The sequence below is a fragment of the Bos taurus genome, chromosome 15, assembly GCF_002263795.3.
Source record: "Bos taurus isolate L1 Dominette 01449 registration number 42190680 breed Hereford chromosome 15, ARS-UCD2.0, whole genome shotgun sequence".
NCBI lineage: Eukaryota > Metazoa > Chordata > Mammalia > Artiodactyla > Bovidae > Bos > Bos taurus.
In genome coordinates, this window is record NC_037342.1 from 25,146,272 (window position 1) to 25,166,554 (window position 20,283).

At 39.5% G+C, this 20,283-nt stretch overlaps 1 protein-coding gene across 2 annotated transcripts in view; it reads left to right on the forward strand.

Moving 5' to 3' along the window:
* Positions 1-2,076: 2,076 nt before the first annotated feature.
* Positions 2,077-20,283, forward strand: part of NXPE2 (neurexophilin and PC-esterase domain family member 2) — a 51,024-nt gene continuing 32,817 nt past the window's right edge. Inside the window, exons 1-2 of one of the 2 annotated variants that reach the window (XM_059875091.1) lie at positions 2,077-2,323; positions 3,731-3,836. In XM_059875091.1, the coding sequence (XP_059731074.1) occupies positions 3,777-3,836 (60 nt within the window). In that variant the 5' untranslated portion in view covers positions 2,077-2,323; positions 3,731-3,776. Of the gene's footprint in view, positions 2,324-2,607; positions 2,698-3,730; positions 3,837-20,283 lie in introns of those variants that run through there. The other variant, XM_002692997.6, reaches the window with a different exon arrangement.

The window sequence follows — 20,283 nt, forward strand, 5'->3', positions numbered from 1 at the left end:
AAGATGGAAGATCTGGTGTGCCTCAGTGAAAACTCTGTGCAGCCAAGGAAATAAATAAATATTAAAAAAAAGAATTAACTGAGAAGATGTATCAGCATCATGTAATTGACGGCACACAGTTGAGGAATTAGAAAAAAGCAAATGGAAAACATTGCCCCACCCCAAAATTCACTGTTACTTATAAGAAATCTGGCATTGGAGAAGGTGGCTTATATCTGTAGGTAAGTGGCCTTTCTAATACTGAACCCCAGAATCAGAGAAGCTTACCTACGTTGTCTAGGCAGCACCACACCAAGCCAGGCCTTCTCGAACAGGAAGAAGTTGAGGAGACTGGGTACCTTTTTATAAAAAATCATTAAGGTTCTGTCCAAATGGATGGAAATATCAGGAATGGGTTCTTAATGTTCTGGCGAGGGCAAATGTTCATCCCCTTCTCCCACTGTTGCCAGACTGGATGTTTATGTTTATGAGGTCAAGGCCGCCTCTCCCACCAGAGTGCTGGCAACACGCTGACACATTGTCATAGTTTCCTGAGTGTGTGCCAGGGGAGTTTTTCTGCATTTAGCTCAAATTTCTCTGTGAATGTATTCCAAAAGCAGACTAGAAGGGAATTTAAGCTTCCAGGACTTCTGGATGTGAGTGAAAAAGACCCCACTAAGGGGGTAAGATTCCTTGGCCATCTTTTCTTTTTATGCCAGTGTTGCATTTCCCTTGGGGTATGCTAAAGTTTAAATTGACAAAATTGTCTAAGTTATTTTCCAATTAAATATTTTTAATCCCCCCTCACCCACCAAATCATTGAGTAAAATTAACACTATAGGAAAAGTGTACTTTTGAAGTATATAAGTACCCTCTTCCCCTCGAATGTGGCTTCATACCATCCCTGCCATTGAGCAAAGTAATTTTAATTTGAGAAGCAAAAGCCAAGGCTTTGTTATATCAACCAAAAATAGTTCTCCTTCATTACACTTCTTTCCTTTCAAATTGGTCTCTGTGATGTGGAGACACACGCTGAACCCACCACACCCATTCCTGTGGAGTGCGGGCTTGCACAAGTCCAGGGCTGGGAGCTCTAGCCTCAGCTCAGAGGCTAGCCTCAGTTAGCCTCACCTCAGCTCTAACTGCAGCTCAGTTGCTGACGCGGTGACCTCAGGCCAGTTTTGTAGATCCTCTCTGTGTCTCAGGGTGGTAGTAACTATCCCAACTAGCTCAGCAACTCTTATATAAACAAAATGAGTTAATTACATATTTTAGGGGTACAAAGCATTTGTCTGTTTACTATGCTATTATCTAAGGGACTGTGGGAATTATGCTGTGGCTCGGAGCATACATTTATCATCAAAAATTTAGGGAGCCAAGTGTTTTCACTTATTTCTACATGAGAGAAGGCTGTTAGGGTTTACTTTAAGAATCCTGGATGCACTATTATCATTGTCAGAATTTGAGTAGTACAAGGCAATAGACAGAAATATGCCTTAGAAAGGGCAGGGAAGGATTGGCAGGATCTAGATCTCTTTTCTTTCAATATATTCCTTTAGAAATTATCTACTCAATCTCTGTGCCAGTCTCCTACATGCTGTGATCACAGTCCTGATAGCCATACAGTTATATGTATAGATTAATACAGATGCAAACACACAAATGTTATGTGTACATCATAGTATGTATGTGAAATAAACATATGTCTATCTATATATGGGCTTCCCTGGTGGTTCACTGGTAAAGAATCCACCTGCAAACGCAGGAGACCTGGGTTCAACTCCTGGCTTGGGAAGATCTTTTGGAGAAGGAAATGGTAAGCCACTCTAGTATTCTTGTCCAGGAAATCCATGGACAGAGGATCCTGATGGGCTACAGTCCATAGGGTTGCAGAGTCAGACATGACTTAGTGCCTAAAGAACAACACCTATATACACATCTCTACCTAGATATTCATCTCTGTAGTTATCGTTATGCAAGTGTGCATGCATACTCAGTCGCTCAGACGTGTCTGAATCTTTGCCAATAGAATTTTAGCATGGAGTCCATTCTATGGGCTCTGTCCATAGAATTTTCTCTTTTGGATGCTCCCCTATCCTGTTACAGAGGCAGGCTACGGTGTGATTAAGACCTATGCCTCCTCCTTTTACAGCCTGAGATTTAATCTAGATCATCATTGTTGGATTGCTCAATCGATGTAGTTGCTTAGAGCAAGGGGAAGACTTTACAAAGAATACAACCTGAATGTTGAGAAGAACCAGTCAAATCAAATCTTAGTCATTCAGCAACTGTGGTCAAAGGCTATTTTCCTTCTTTGCAGTTTTTCAGATACTTCTGCTATTGTGTAAGTAACTAATTCCACGTGACAGGGAAATGAGGGCATAAGCAAGGGAAATTCATTATGTAAATACGTAAAAAGTGTAAGACTGCAGTAAGAGGTGACCATGGGCTGGGATTAGATGTGTCTGTTTTCTAAAATGAATTTCCTCCTCCTCCTGGCTTCTTTCTCTGGCTCTGTGAAGTGAGCAGGGGCAGGGCTGTGATCCTATGAGTCACACTTGAGCCACCAATGGCATTTCAGCTTTTGATCAATGAAGCTTATAGGCAAAGTCCAGTCCCGAAATAAACGCAAAGACTGCTTTATCTGAAGAAAGTCTGGACGGCTGTAATTCCTGTGAGAGAATATGAGAATATGATGGAGAAGACATTCATTCATAGGTACTGTCCAACTCTTATTTGTAGGTATAATGGCAGAAACAGGAGGGAGAACCATAGACCCATCAGGGATTTTCAAATGGTGCCACCCCGTAGGGGATGAAAATGAGTTTTATTGGGGCATGAAAAAAATACTTTTAAAATGAAATAGTCACATAGAATAAATATAATAACTAGAAAATATCATAGTACAATGGATGCAGTACAAATAAGCATTGTTTATGAAACTTGTGATATGTGTGTGTATACATGTGTGTGTGTGCCCTGAAATGAGATTTAATATGATCTTACTGTGTGTCTCAGGCAAAAGAAGTTTGGGAAGTGTTGCCATAATTTAGCTCTTTGCCACATACTTTTGGCACTCTATGTTTGCAAAACAAACTAAAATTCTGGCCACTCAACAGTGACCTTCTCTAAAGAATATACTCTTGCCCTTTATGGCAATGTTTCTAAACTACTTCAACATGAGGCGATTAAAAACCTGAGGTGGAATAAGCTGCCTAAGAAAGCAAAAGGGAGATTTAGAAGGAAGCCTCACCTGCTTCAGGGAGACAGGATACCAGATAATGCATATATGCGTGTGTGTGTGCGTGCATGCATGTGTGTGTGTGTGTGTGTGTGTGTGTGTGTCTGAGAGAGATTTAGAGACCAGAATTCATTAGAGGGCATCAGAAAAAAAAACCTGTTTCTTAGGGTAAACAGCTGTAAAACCTCACTACACCTGCTGCTGCTGCTGCAACAACTGCTAAGCCATTAATGCGAGATCCCTGATATGACTCAAATGAAAAATTCATCTGAGAGTTAGGAACCAGGAGTTCTATCCTGCTTCACCTAGTTCAGTTCTTTTCTTTGGGGAGGACAGTTGTTTCTGATTTCTAATAGAACCTACGATGGAACATCCTGGAAACCCAGAAAAGGGCAGCTGTCTAGAACATAAGCTATTCTGGAAAAGTACTGAGGAGGAAGCTAGGTATGCAGAGCAATGTCATGTTTATTTGATTCAACATGTGACTGTTTTTCCTGTCCTCTCTTATAGGCTCCTCGCTTTGTTTCCAAATGCCATAGCTCATAAATTACTGCTGATGTGGATGTTCATATTAGCTTTCTGGGTCATTTCCTTCTCTCTCAAAGACCATACAAAGGTAGGTATTGTTTCCTTTTTCAGCATTTCAGAAAAGGTCACAATGGAATGTTGGAATGTTCACTGGGATTAACGCAAGAATTAAATGTTAAAAGCATGTAATCTTAGCAATAGATGTGGGTGAGAGGATCCTTTTTTTTTTTTTTTTTTTTACTTTACAATATTGTATTGGTTCTGCCACACATCAACGTGAATCCACCACGGGCGTACACGTGTTCCCCATCCTGAACCCACCCCCCGCCACCTCCCTCCCTGTACCATCTCAAGGTCATCCTTTGTTAAGCAGTAATTCCTTTAACAATATGCATTCTATTATTCTTATTTTTTGAGTGACAGGTAGATTGCAGCCTCTATGTAGTGTTTGGCACTGCTAACCATTCTGCCTAAGCATTTTCTCCAACCTTGGCCTCTGAGCCTCCAATCCAATTATCTCCATGTCAGTCCTTGCCTTTTTCAGTTTTTTTCCCCCCCAATTCTTTACATCAGTTCAGTTCAGTCACTCAGTTGTGTCCGACTCTTTCCAATCCCATGAATCACAGCACGCCAGACCTCCTTGTCCATCACCAACTCCCAGAATTCATCCAAACTCATGTGCATCGAGTCGGTGATGCCATCCAGCCATCTCATCCTCTGTCGTCCCCTTTTCCTCCTGCCCACAATCCCTCCCAGCCTCAGGGTCTTTTCCAATGAATCAACTCTTCACATGAGGTGGCCAAAGTACTGGAGTTTCAGCTTTAGCATCATTCCTTCCAAAGAACACCCAGGACTGATCTCCTTTAGAATGGACTGGTTGGATCTCCTTGCAGTCCAAGGGACTCAAAAGTCTTCTCCAACACCACAGTTCAAAAGCATCAATTCTTCAGCGCTCAGCTTTCTTCACAGTCCAACTCTCATATCCATATGTGACTACTGGAAAAACCATAGCCTTGCCTAGATGGACCTTTGTTAGCAAAGTAATGTCTCTGCTTTTGAATATGACATCTAGATTGGTCATAACTTTCCTTCCAAGGAGTAAGCGTCTTTTAATTTCATGGCTGCAGTCACCATCTGCAGTGATTTTGGAGCCCCAAAAATAAAATCTGACATTGTTTCCACTGTTTCCCTATCTATTTCCCATGAAGTGATGGGACCAGATGCCATGGTTTTAGTTTTCTGAATGTTGAGCTTTAAGCCAATTTTTTCACTCTCCTCTTTCACTTTCTTCAAGAGGCTTTTGAGTTCCTCTTCACTTTCTGCCATAAGGGTGGTGTCATCAGCATATCTGAGGTTATTGATATTTCTCCTGGCAACCTTGATTCCAGCTTGTGCTTCTTCCAGCCCAGCGTTTCTCATGATGTACTCTGCATATAAGTTAAATAAGCAGGGTGATAATATACAGCTTTGACGTACTCTTTTTCCTATTTGAAACCAGTCTGTTGTTCCATGTCCAGTTCTAACTGTTGCTTCCTGACTTGCATATAGGTTTCTCAAGAGGAAGGTCAGGTGATCTGGTATTCCCATCTCTTTCAGAATTTTCCTCAGTTTATTATGATCCACACAGTCAAAGGCTTTGGCATAGTTAATAAAGCAGAAATAGATGTTTTTTGGAACTCTCTTGCTTTTTCGATGATCCAGTGGATGTTGGCAATTTGATCTCTGGTCCCTCTGCCTTATCTAAATTCCAGCTTGAACATCTGGAAGTTCACGGTTCACATATTGCTGAAGCCTGGCTTGGAGAATTTTGAGCATTACTTTACTAGCGTGTGAGATGAGTGCAATTGTGCGGTAGTTTGAACATTCTTTGGCATTGCCTTTCTTTGGGATTGGAATGAAAACTGACCTTTTCTAGTCCTGTGGCCACTGCTGAGTTTTCCAAATTTGCTGGCATATTGAGTGTAGCACTTTCACATCATTTTTCAGGATTTGAAATAGCTCAACTGGAATTCCTTACCTCCACTAGCTTTGTTCATAGTGATGCTTTTAAGGCCATTTGACTTCACATTCCAGGATGTCTGGCTCTAGGTAAGTGATCACATCGTCATGATTATCTGGGTCGTGAAGATCTTTTTTGTACAGTTCTTCTATGTATTCTTGCCATCTCTTCTTAATATCTTCTGCTTCTGATAAGTCCATACCATTTCTGTCCTTTATTGAGCCTATCTTTGCATGAAATGTTCCCTTGGTATCTCTAATTTTCTTGAAGAGGTCTCTAGTCTTTCCCATTCTATTGTTTTCCTCTATTTCTTTGCACTGATTGCTGAGGAAGGCTTTCTTATCTATCCTTGCTATTCTTTGGAACTCTGCATTCAGATGTTTATATTTTTTCTTTTCTCCTTTGCTTTTCACTTCTCTTCTTTTCACAGCTATTTGTAAGGCCTCCTCAGACAGCCATTTTCTTTTTTGCATTTCTTTTCCATGGGGATGGTCTTGATCCTGTCTTCTGTACAATGTCACGAACCTCTGTCCGTAGTTCTTCAGGTACTCTGTCTATCAGATCTAGTCCCTTAAACCTATTTCTCACTTCCACTGTATAATCATAAGGGATTTGATTTAGGTCATACCTGAATGACCTACTTTACTTTTCCCTACTTTCTTCAATTTCAGTCTGAATTTGGCAATAAGGAGTTCATGATCTGAGCCACAGTCAGCTCCCAGTCTTATTTTTGCTGACTGTATAGAGCTTCTCCATCTTTGGCTGCAAAGAACATAATCAATCTGATTTCGGTGTTGACCATCTGGTGATATCCATATGTAGAATCTTCTCTTGTGTTGTTGGAAGAGGGTGTTTACTATGACCAGTGCGTTCTCTTGGCAAAAGTCTGTTATCCTTTGCCCTGCTTCATTCCGTACTCCAAGGCCAAATTTGCCTGTTACTCCAGGTGTTTCTTGACTTCCTACTTTTGCATTCCAGGTCCCTATAATGAAAAGGACATCTTTTTTGGATGTTAGTTCTAAAAGGTCTTGTAGGTCTTCACAGAACCGTTCAACTTCAGGTTTTTCAGCCTTACTGCTTGGGGCATAGGCTTGGATCATCATGATATTGAATGGTTTGCCTTGGAAATGAACAGAGATCATTCTGTTGTTTTTGAGATTGCATCCAAATACTGCATTTCGGACTCTTTTGTTGAGCATGATGGCCACTCCATTTCTTCTGAGGGATTCCTGCCTGCAGTAGTAGATATAATGGTCATCTGAGTTAAATTCACCCATTCCAGTCCATTTAGCCACTGATTCCTAGAATGTCGACATTCACTCTTGTCATCTCTTGTTTGACCACTTCCAATTTGCCTTGACTCATGGACCTAACATTCCAGGTTCCTATGCAATATTGCTCTTTACAGCATTGGACCTTGCTTCTATCACCAGTCACATTCACAACTGGGTATTGTTTTTGCTTTGGCTCCATCCCTTCATTCTTTCTGGAGTTATTTCTCCATTGATCTCCAGTAGCATATTGGGCACCTACTGACCTGGGGAGTTCCTCTTTCAGTATCCTATCATTTTGCCTTTTCATACTGTTCATGGGGTTCTCAAGGCAAGAATACTGAAGTGGTTTGCCATTCCCTTCTCCAGTGGACCACATTCTGTCAGACCTCTCCACCATGACCCCTCCGTCTTGAGTGGCCCCAGACGGCACGGCTTGGTTTCATTGAGTTAGACAAGGCTGTGGTCTGTGTGATTAGATTGGCTAGTTTTCTGTGAGTATGGTTTCAGGTCTGCCCTCTGATGCCCTCTTGCAAAACCTACCGTCTTACTTGGGTTTCTCTTACCTTGGACGTGGGGTGTCTCTTCATAGCTGCTCTTTACTTTGGATGATGTTGCCCCTCCTGACCTTGAACGTGGAGTAGTTCCTCTCGGCCCTCCTACACGCACACAGCCTGGCACTCTCGGTCGCCACCCCTGACCTTGGGCGTGGGGTAGCTCCTCTCCGCGGCACTTCTGCGTGGTCTGTTGCAATTCTTTACATAGTTCAGTTCATGTTTCTTGATTTTCCTTTTCCTCAGTCTTTTTAAGAACTGATTTTGCTTTACTTTTTCCTCTTCTCAACCATTCAGTACAAATCTGATCTTTCAAAAATTCTGTTTTCATCATCTTCTTGTCCTGATCAAAAACTTTCACCAATGGCTTTCAGAGGGTAGTGCTGAAGACATCAACTCCTTAACCATTCAAGCGTCTTCTAAATTTGAGCCGAGCTTCTTTTCAAAGTTATCTATTCCACCTTGGTCTAATACAGACCCTCACCTCCAAATGAGAAGGACCACAAATCTAGGACGTTCAGACAATGATGGAAACTGGTAAACTGTAGAGCTCTCAAACCACAGCTCAGAAACTTCCTCTCTGTGAACCCTGTCTGTAAATATGTGTCTTCTAGATTTCTTCCATCTCTCTGTGAACCCTCTCTGTAAATATGTGTCTTCTAGATTTCTTCCATCAATCTTCTTCTTGTTCATGCTTGTACTCTTTAATTCATATGCTCAGGTCCCATCCACAAATATTTGTGTTTCTTAAAGTGAGGCCTGGACAATCTACACTGAAATGCCCATGTTTGTGCATGTGTGTGTAAAATGCAGATTCCTGAGCCCTACTCCAAAGTTGCTAAAAACAAATCTCTGGACTTGAGCCTAAAATGAAGTTTTGAAAAATCTAATCAGAAAAGATACAAGTACACCAATGTTCATAACAGCACTGTCTACAACAGCCAAGACATGGAAGCAACCTAAGTGTCCATCAACAGAGGAATGGATAAAGAAGATGTGGAATACATACTCAGTGGGATATTACCCAGCCATATAAAAGAATGAAATAATGCCATTTGCAGCAACATGGATGGAGCTAGAGTTTATCATACTAAGTTCACTTCAGCAAGTCAGAGAAAGACAAATGTTGTATGATATCACTTATTTGTGGAATATAATAAATGATACAAGTGAGGTTATTTTCAGAACAGAAATAGACTCACAGACTTGGAAAACAATCTTATGGTTACTAAAGGGAAAGTAGGGATGGGGGAGGGGTAAATTAGGAGTTTAGGATTAACAGATACACACTACTGTATACAAAATAGAGGGACCTTGGTGATCCAGTGGTTCAGACTCTGATTCCACAACAGGGAACTGATTTCTGCTTGGGGAGCTAAAGATAGCACATGCTGTGCAGCACAGCCCCCCCGCCAAATAGAAAAACAGCAGGACCTACTATATAGAACAGGGAACTTTATTCAATATCTTGTAATAACCTACAATGAAAAAGAATCTGAAAAAGAATATATATATATATATATATATATATATATAAATAAATAAATGAATAACTTTACTTTAGACCAGAAGACAACTGTACCCCAATAAAAATGAACAGAATGATAAAGTTTCAACAAGTCCCCCAGCTGATTCTCACACTCACTGAAGTTTGAGAATCACTGCCTTTGTATTTCCAGATCTGAGATCTTTTCTGTGCCTCACTCTTGAATTCATTCCTTGGTTATCTGCACCTCAGTTTCACTAGTGTTACCAACACAGAGAAAAGCACACAGAGGTTATCTTCTTCCTTGCCTCCCTCCTTGGCAAAACAGAATCATATGGAAACAAATTCTCTGTGCTTTCTCCTATGTCTCCTGTGCTGCCTCAGCCCATTAGTCAACTAAACCAATTCTCTCTGCACAAGCAATCAGTCACGAATCTCCTAAATTCTACCTCCTGTTTCTCTTGTATCTATACTTTTATCTCCATCCCCAGAGTCTTGATTTAGTCAAGTCCTTTGTCATTTCTCATCTATGGTGTTGAAATAGTCCCCTCATTAATTTCCCTGCCTCCAGTCTCAGCCTGATCCAATCATTCATTCAACAAACCTTTGTTGGGTATAGATTGTGTGTCAGGGCTGAACTGGGTATTAGGGATACAGAAATATAGGACATAATCTTTGTGTTCAAGATCCTGAGATTGTATTTCTAAAAGAAAAATGCCATGCTCCCAACTTCAGGGGAAACATGGTGGGGTTCAGAATTCCTGGCTCAGTGTCTTAGTCAGGGTTTTTTATGAAAGGATTTAGGACCTTTCATAAAAAAGGATCTAGGTATTCTTGCACTGGCCAATTCCTCTGCTTATTCTTCCTCCAAGTTTTCATGTAGCTAGTGCTCTGCCTTCAGGTCTTTGCTCAAATGTCATCTTTATTTAGCACTAGAAATGACCCCCACCCCACCACTTAGCATATCCGTTACTCTGACTTTAAAAAATAATGATAATACTTTTCACTTTCTAAAATACTATATAATTTATTTATTTACTCTGTTCATTGATTATTGTCTCTCTTGGCCTGCTGTAAGGTGACCTCCATAAGAGAAGGATTTTTATCATTATTTATTTGTTGGTATATCCCAAGTGCCCAGAACAGTGGTTGGCACATAGTAGGTGCTTAACAAATAAATTTCTTTAAATTACAAAATAAGGACTGCTCAGTGGTCTTGGTGAGATATAATGGTGACCTGAAATAAGGTATAACAATGAGGATGGAAAAAAGTCAAGGAATTTGAGTTAGAATTGACAGGAATAAATTGACTGTGGGGCAAGGGTGAGGATGTGGAATTAAGTAGGAATTATTCCAGATAACAACTGCCCAGCTGGTGATGCCATTCGTTGAAGTATAGAATAGAGTAAGAGAAATAGTTTTGGAAGAAAAAAGACAAGTTTAGATATGAACAGTCTATGTTGGAGGTGCTTTTAGGTCATCTAAAGGGAGAAGTTGCTTCAGTAGACTTGAATATACAAAGCTGAAGCTAAGAAAGATGTTGTTTAGAAAAATGGATTTAGTGGCACCCCACTCCAGTACTCTTGCCTGGCAAATCCCATGGATGGAGGAGCCTGGTAGGCTGCAGTCCATGGGGTCGCTAAGAATCAGACACGACTGAGCAACTTCACTTTCACTTTTCACTTTCATGCTTTGGAGAAGGAAATGGCAACCCACTGCAGTGTTCTTGCCTGGAGAATCCCAGGGACGGGGGAGCCTGATGGGCTGCTGTCTATGAGGTCACACAGAGTTGGACACGATTGAAGCGACTTAGCAGCAGCAGCAGAATATAAATGGCAGCTTAGCTTATTGAAGTGGGTGACAGTTCCTTGGGTGAGCTACAGAGTGAAAAGGAAAGGGCCTACTATACAGCACAAGAAACTCTACTCAGTACTCTGTAATGGTCTATGTGGGAAAAGAACCTAAGAAACAGTTCAGTTCAGTTCAGTCGCTCAGTCATGTCCGACTCTTTGCAACCCCGTGAACCGCAGCATGCCAGGCCTCCCTGTCCATCACCAACTCCCGGAGTTTACCCAAACTCATGTCCATTGAGTCGGTGATGCCATCCAGCCATCTCATCCTTTGTCGTCCCCTTCTCCTCCCGCCCTCAATCTTTCCCAGCATCAGGGTCTTTTCCAATGAGTCAGCTCTGGATATATGTATATGTATAACTGATTCACTTTGCTGTACACCTGAAACTAACACAATGTAAATCTACTATACCGCAATACAAATTTAAGAAAAGAAAAAAAAAAATGTTGCTAAAGCTATTGCCCCAAGGAACAAAAAGAGCACTGGTCTGTGAAGTGAGTGGGAGGAGAGAAAGAGACTGACAAGAACTCCCGAGAAGTTTAACTGGGTAGGTTTAGGGAATAAGCAAAAGTTTTAGTATAGCAGTTCTTTGTATAATATGGGAGATACGTGAATACTTTTAAATTCTTATGGAAAGAAGTTAACAGAAGTAAATAGGAAGTAGAAGAAAAAAATGTGGGTCCAGTTAAGTAGGGAAGGGTAACAGAAAGTTGAATTGCTATATGACTACTTAAAAAAATTTATTTGGATTAAAAATTTTTTTAATTAATTAATTTATTTATTTTTGGCTGTACTGGCTTTTTGTTACTGTGTGGGCTTTTCTCTGGCTGGGGTGAGCGGGGGCTGCCCTCTAGTTGCAGTACATGGGCTTCTCATCATGGTGGCTTCTCTTCTTGCTGAGCATGGGCTCTGGGACATGTGGATTTCAGCGCTCAGTAGCTGCAGGTCCCTGGGCTCTAGGGCACAGGCTTAGTTGTGGCGCATGGGCTATGCTGCCCTGCAGCATGTGGGATCTTCCTGGAACAGGGATCAAACATGTCTCCTGCATTGGCGTGTGGATTCTTTACCACTGAACCACCAGGGAAGCACTGGATCTTTTTTTTAAAAATAAGAATTAAAAAAAAAAAAAATTTATTTATTTGGCTGTACCAAGTCTTCGTTGTGGCATGCAGGATCTTGGATTTAGTTCCCTGACCAGGAATCGAATCCACGCCCCTGCATTGGGAGAAAGGAGTCTTAGCCTCTGGACCACCAGGAAGTCCCTGACGACTTTTTTAGATTTTTAAAGTTTAGGAACAAAAAAATTCAGTTATTGGAGGAGTTGCCTCCTGGATGTTGAGGGCTGCTTGGAGGTTATCAGGATTTTTAATGATGAAGACTATATAAGCCAATTTCTTCAAAATTTTCAGTCAATGAGTTGAATAGAAGCTACCAATCATTAGAACATGATGGATGATAGGAGGATTATGTAGTGATATTAGTGAAATTTGGTTAGACATATCTTAGAAGACTCTAAAATCTTTCAGAAGATCTTAGAGTCTTCTGAAAAATACAGTATGTATTAGGGCCTATATATGGGAAATATAAATGCATTTAAATTAAATATTTATATTTAATATGCATTTGTATTTACTCTATATTTGTCTCTAATATACACTTGAAAAAATATATATATCCCTAATATTTATATTTGAAATAAGTATCTTTGAAACAGGTTGTCAAAGGAATGAGGCAACTGGGTAGGAGAAATTGAGTGCTGAATCCTGATCCCCGCTCTACTACTACTATCTATCTTAAAGAGACATTCCCCTTTCTATGACTCATTTTAAGGGTCAGGCACAAAATTGTTTTCCCTAGCTCATATTTATGGCTCATATATTATGTGATTTCACTACATAATATTCTTCAAACAATGGAGGAAGGGAGAACAAAGGATAATGGATTAAGAAGGGGTGGGAATGGGAGGGACTAAGTGTGACTGAAAAGGGCTATATGAAGGAGGCAGATGGTGATGGAAGTATTCTGTGTCTTGATTATCTGAGTGTTAGTCTCTCAGTCATGTCCTACTCTTTGTGACCCTATGACTGTAGCCTGACAGGCTCCTCTGTCCATCAATCCTCCAGGCAAGAATACTGGAGTTGTTAGCCATTCCCTTCTCCAGGGAATCTTCCTGACCTGGGATCCAACCTAGGTCTCCTGTATTGCAGGCAGGTTCTTTAATATCTGAGCCACCAGGGGAGCCCCATCTTGATTATATTCAGTGTCAATATGCTGGTTGTGACATTTTACTACAGTTTTACAAGGTGCTATTGTTGAAACTGGGTAAAGGATACATGAGGTCTCTCTGTTATTCTTATTTTTTTGTATTTATTTTATTCTATTGTATTTTTATTTACTTTATTCTATTGTTATTTTTATATATGTGTGAATTTACAGTTGTCTAAAAATAGTTTTTGTTTGCTCACTGCTATACTACTGTTCAGATTAAACATCTCATTGCAACCTGAATCTTGCCCGAAGTGCATATCCCTTAAGAGTAGATCCTCATGAGGTACTTAGATTGCCTTTATCAGTTGTTGTTGTTGTTGTTGTTTAGTAGCTAAGATGTGCCCAGTTCTTTGTGAGTCCATGGACGGTAGCCCCCCAAGGCTCCTTTGTCCATGGGATTTCCCAGGCAAAAATGCTGGAGTGCCATTTTCCTACTCCAGGAGATGTCCCAGACTCAGGGATCAAACCCACGTCTCCTGCCTGTCAGGCAGATTCTTTACCACTGAGCCACCCAGGCCTTGTTCAAATGCTCCTGCCTGATTCAGGTGCTACAGGAGTTATAGGGAAACATGTTAAGTTTCTCATGCAGGCTACGAAACCTTCTTCTTGCCCCATTTGCCTGGCTGAAGGGCCAAAAGTAGGGATTCCATAGAGTGGGCAGAGAAGACAAAGCTCAAAAGGGTTATCCCCCAAAGCGGAGGTTAGCCCATGTCACTCTTACCCTAAATAGCATGCTAAAGGCTTGGGGGAATTGAACTACAGGCTGGACATTGCCCAGGTCCCAGGGTGGCTGCTGGATGTTAGATGCATGGGACAGATTCAAACAGTACAGGCAAAGGCTTACAGAACTGAACGGACCTTGAAACTAGGGCTTGTAAAAAGTAGGTTGGAAGTTATGGGTTTACCCTAACTAGGTTTGATTGCCTGGTTAAAAAAAAAATCAACATTATCTTTAGGGTTTAACAAGACCCGAACCTCATAGCACAATAGTTAAAATATCCAGTATCTGAGCCAAAACGATTTAGCATATGAGGAACCCGGAAAACTATAACTTTCAGGAGAATAAGCAAAGTTACTAACTCTTAGACACATAGCTGTTGAAGTCATCAAAAACTTTAAGACAGTAGTTATAACTGTATTATAACCACTGCTGTGACATATTATCACCAACTTAGTGGCTTACACCATACAAATGTATTTTATGTTAGGTTTCTTGAGGTCAAAATTCCAGAATGAGGTTCAACTGGGCTAAAGTCAAGGTGTTGACAGTATGTACACCTTTCTGGACACTCTGTGGGAGAGTACATGCCCTTGCCTTTTCTAGCTTCTAGAATTTGTCTGCTTTTCTTGGCTCCTCCATCAGTGAAAGCCAGCAAACTTTGGGCCAAGTTCTTCTTAGCTGGCTGTCTGGTCCTCCCTCCTTTGCCTTCCTCCTTTTTTTTTTTTTTCCCCTGTTTTACTTTTGAGGACCCTTGTTACATTTGGCCCACCTAGGTAATTCAATATAATGCAGTATTCCCTATTTTAACATCAGCTGATTAGCAACTTTAATTGCATCTTTGATTTTAATCTTGAGATGCAATCATCCTGGGTGGACCCTAAAGCCCATGACAAGTGTCCTTTTAAAAGAGAAGAAGGGAGAGGATGCACAAGGGGAAGGTGAATCTGATGGCAGAGATGGCAGTGATGCTTCTGTAGGCCAAGAATACCAAGGACTGCCAGCATCCACCAGAAGCTAGGAGAGAGGCATGGAGTATACGCTCCTTCAGAACCCCCAGAAGGAATCGTATCTGTTGACATCTTGATTTTAGAATTCTGGCCTTCATAACTGTGAGAGAATACATTTATGTTGTTTTAAGCCACCAAATTAGTGACAATTTGTAATGGCAGCCCTAGGAATCTAAAACAGTCAGCAAAAATACAGAAGAACTAAAGAATACAATTAACTGAATCTGTTTGACATTTATAGAACATTTCACCCAGCAATAGCAGAATATATATTTTCAGTGCACATAAAACATTCACCAAGATAGAACATATCTAAAGTCATAAAATAAACCTTAATAGACTTTAAAGTGACTGAAATTACACAAAGTTTGTTCTCTGACCATAATGAAATTATACTGGAAATCAGTAACAGAACAATAACTGGTAAATCTCTCAGCATTTGGAAATTAAGTGACACAATTCTCCATAATCCATGAATCAAAGAATAAGCTTCAAGGGACATGAGAGAACATTTTGAACTAAACAAAAATGGCAATATAACATTAATATTTGTTGTGTTTCCAGTACAGCTAAGGTAGTAGAGTGAAATTTATAAGTGAAAGAAGAGCAATGCAGGAGTCAACAACTATACTTTTGAATTTGTTCTTTTTTTCTTTCATGTATAACTCATTTATAAATTAAGTGGTTATTTTAAAAAAGAAGAAAGGTACAAAATCAATAATCTAATTTCCACCTTAAAGAACAAGAAAGAGAAAGCAGAAATAAGGAAATAATGAATATTACAGTAGAAATCATTAAAATTGGAAACAAATACAATGGAGAAAATCAATAGAACAAAAGTTGGTTCTTTAAAATGATTAATAGAATTGATCAAACTTTAGCCAAACTGATATTGAAAAAAGAAAGAGTAGGTATAAATAACCAATATTAGCATTGGCAAAAGAGACATTATTAAGGAAATTACAGACATTAAAGATAATAATGGAAAACCACAAGCTACTCTATGAATGTAAATTTGGCAACTTAGATAAAATGGATGAATACCTTAATGACATAAACTACCAAAAGTCACCAAGAATAAATAGATGTTCTGAATAGTTAAAACTCTTCCAAAATAGAAACATCTAGGCCCAGATAGTCATTTTACATGGTAAAATTCTATCACATACTTAAAAAATAAAGAACACTAATTTTACGCAGTCTCTTTTTCTAAAGGATAGAAGAGAAAGGAAAATCCCTAAATTATGTTATTAGGCCAACATTATACTGATGCCCAAACCAAAGAGTACAAGGAAATAAAATAACAGACCAATATGCTTTATGAACATAGGCGCAAACATCCTCAACAAAATATTAACAAATCAAACCTAGCAATATAGAACAGGACTAATAGACCATAACTAACTGGATTTTATCCCAGGAATACAATTGCTGGTTTAATGTTTTTAAAAATCAATCAAAATATTCAACCATGTCAACAGGCTACAGAAGAAAAAAATACTTGATCATATCAATTTATACAGAAAACATTTGATAAGATTCACATGTCATTTATGACAAAACCTTTAGCAAGCTAGGAATGAAAGAGAACCTCTTTAACCCATTAAAGTACATCCATAGCAAATATAGAGCTAACATAATTCTTAATGGTGAAAAGGATTCTTAATCCCCGAGACTGTAAAGAAGGCAAGGATGTCCATTTTCACCACTTCTGTTTAACATCATACTGGAAGGGCTGGCCATTGTAGCAAGAGAAGAAAGAGGAAGTAAAGCACATACGCTGGAAATGAGGGGATAAAACCGAACCTATTTGCTCTATTTGTCCCAGGTGACTTGATCGGCCACATAGAAAATCCTGAAGAGCCGACAAAAATGCTCCCAGAACTATTACGTAATTTTATCAAGGTCATAGGCCATAAGGGTAACACAAAATTCAGTTTTTTTCTGTACACCATAATTTTAGCAGTGAAAAATCAGATATAAAAACCCACATAATGCTATTTCAGTTCAGTTCAGTCGCTCAGTCGTGTCAGACTCTTTGTGACCCCATGAACCGCAGCACGCCAGGCCTCCCTGTCCATCGCCAACTCCTGGAGTCCACCCAAACCACGTCCATTGAGTCGGGATGCCATCCAACCATCTCATCCTCTGTCGTCCCTTTCTCCTCCTGCCTTCAATCTTTCCCAGCATCAGGGTCTTTTCAAATGAGTCAGCTCTTTGCATCAGGTGGCCAAAGTATTAGTTTCAGCTTCAGCATCAGTCCCTCCAATGAATATTCCGGACTGATCTCCTTTAGGATGGACTGGTTGGATCTCCTTGCAGTCCAAGGGACTCTCAAGAGTCTTCTCCAACACCACAGTTCAAAAGCATCAATCTACATAATGCCATTTACAAGCGATTAAAAAATGAAATCCTGAGATAAAATCCCAACCAAATAAGGCAGAATTTATAGTCTGAAACTTTAAAATACTGAAAAAAATATTATATACATAAAAATGTTCATACAGTGTTGAACACATACAGTGTTCATGGATTGGAAGACTCAATATAACTGTCATCAAACTATAGATTTAACATGATTTGAAACAAAATCTTCACAGGAATTTTTGTTGATCTAGATAAGATAATTCTAAAATTTATATGGAAAAGCAAAGGAAGTAGCACAGACAAAGCAAGTTTTAAAAAGAAGAATAGAGTTGGAAGCCACACTAAAATAATTCAAGACTCATTATAAAGATACAGTAGTTGACACAGTACAGAATTAATGAAGGAATAGACATAAAGGTGAGTAAAACAGAATAGAAAGTCCAGGAATGTAGCCACACAAATAAGGTGACCTGACTTTTGAGGAATGTAGAAAGGAAGTTCAATGGAAAAATGATAGTTTTATAATGTGGTTAGAATCATCAGCCATCTGTATGGTAATAAAATGAATATCAACCTAAACCTCACAAATTATACAAAAATTAACTCAAGTGGATCATAAAGTGTTAAACCCATAAAAGTTTTAAGGAAGCAAATTATCTTAACCTCCTGTGGTTAGTCAGATTTCTTAGATACAATGCTAAAAACATGATCCATAAAATTAAAAAAATAATAATATGGGACTTCATCAAAGTTAAAACATTTTTCTTTCCAAAAGATACTGTTGAGAGAATGAAATGACAAGGAACGGAATGGGAGAAAATATTTGCAAATTATACATTCAACAAAGCACTTGTATCTATAAAATACAGTGAACACTTGATTAACATGAGTTTGAACAGCACAGGTCCACTTACATGTGGATTGTTTTCAACAATAAACATGCCAGTTCTACAGGATCTGCCGCTGATTGAATCCATGGATGTGGAATCAAGTGTATGGAGGAGTTGCATTTACTGTTTGTAAATGACTATGAGTTATACTTCTAGTATACCTGACACATAGTGTAAGTAGAGCTGACTGTAAGTTATACTCGGATTTTTGACTGTGTGGAGAGTTGGTCCCCCAACCTCCACATTGTCCATGGGACAATTGTATAAAAAGAACTCTCAAAATTCAACAGTAAGAAAGCAAATAATTCAATTAAAAATTAGGCCCCCAAACTTGAATAGATCCTTCACCAAAAAGATATAATGGATGGCAAGTAAGCAAAATAAAAATATATAATCCATGTGATTTGGCACTAAAGACATCCAAATTAAAACTCTGATGAGCTGATCCTATGTACCTACTAGAATGGCAAAAAAAAAAAAAAAAAAAATGAAAACTCTGCAATTTCAACTGCTGGTAAAGACATGGCACTTTCATTGCTGGTGAGAATGTCAAAAATACACATGTTCTAGAAAACAATTTGGTTGTTTCTGGTAAAGTTAAAGATGCACTTACCATACACCTTTATAATTCCTACTCTTAGGTATTTTTTTGTGGGGCAGGTCTCTCAATTGTAGAACTCTCAACTGGGCCAGTAATTATTTGTTGTTGGGGGCTGTCCTGTGCATTGTCAGAAGACACACCTTGACCTCTACCCACTAGATGTTAGCAGCAACATTTCAGCCTCCTCACCCCCCAACACTGCTTCAGTTGTGACAATGTCCCTCAGAGACATTCAGAAAAGCACCATGAAAAAGATGCTCAGCATCACTAATTAGCTGAGAAATGCAAATCAAAACTATGAGTTATTACCCCACACTGATCAGAAAGGCCATCACCAATAAAACCATGAATAAACACAACTTGACCCTGAGTAATCAATGGAAAGTCCACTCTGGAAGTCCCAAGAAGAGTTAGTTCCAATTCTTCAAAATCTTCCACAATACCTTTATCATTTATTAGCCTAGACTCTTCTTTTATTTAGTTGTTATTGGGATCTTTATATCATAAGAACTATTGGATATTTGTTTTTGTAAAGAAATCAGGAAGCATGATTGCATAGTTAAAATTAATGAAGACCATTGATGAAAGTGATAGAGGAGAGTGAAAAAGTTGGCTTAAAGCTCAATATTCAGAAAATGAAGATCATGGCATCTGGTCCCATCACTTCATGGGAAATAGATGGGGAAACAGTGTCAGACTTTATTTCTTTTTGGCTCCAAAATCACTGCAGATGGTGACTGCAGCCATGAAATTAAAAGATGCTTACTCCTTGGAAGGAAAGTTATGACCAACCTAGATATCATATTGAAAAGCAGAGACATTACTTTGCCAACAAAGGTCCGTCTAGTCAAGGCTATGGTTTTTCCTGTGGTCATGTATGGATGTGAGAGTTGGACTGTGAAGAAGGCTGAGCACCGAAGAATTGATGCTTTTGAACTGTGGTTGTTGGAGAAGACTCTTGAGAGTCCCTTGGACTGCCAGGAGATCCAACCAGTCCATTCTGAAGATCAGCCCTGGGATTTCTTTGGAAAGAATGATGCTAAAGCTGAAACTCCAGTACTTTGGCCACCTCATGCGAAGAGTTGACTCATTGGAAAAGACTCTGATGCTGGGAGGGATTGGGGGCAGGAGGAGAAGGGGACGACAGAGGATGAGATGGCTGGATGGCATCACTGACTCAATGGACGTGAGTCTCAGTGAACTCCAGGAGTTGGTGATGGACAGGGAGGCCTGGCGTGCTGCGATTCATGGGGGTGCAAAGAGTTGGACACGACTGAGCGACTGAACTGAACTGATTGTCAGAAAGAAGGAAACCAAGATGGCTGATTCTCCTTATTAGTTTGTTCCCCTGAGCTCCTCCAAGTCCTTTAAATATTTAGGTTAGACTTTTTGGTTTTTTTTCCTTTCTTTTTTGACACTAATTGCCTTCTTGACTCAAAGAATTGTTCTTTTTTTTTTTTGTAATAACTTTATATATTTATTTATTTTTGGGGTTGTTTTTATTTTTATTTTTATTTTTT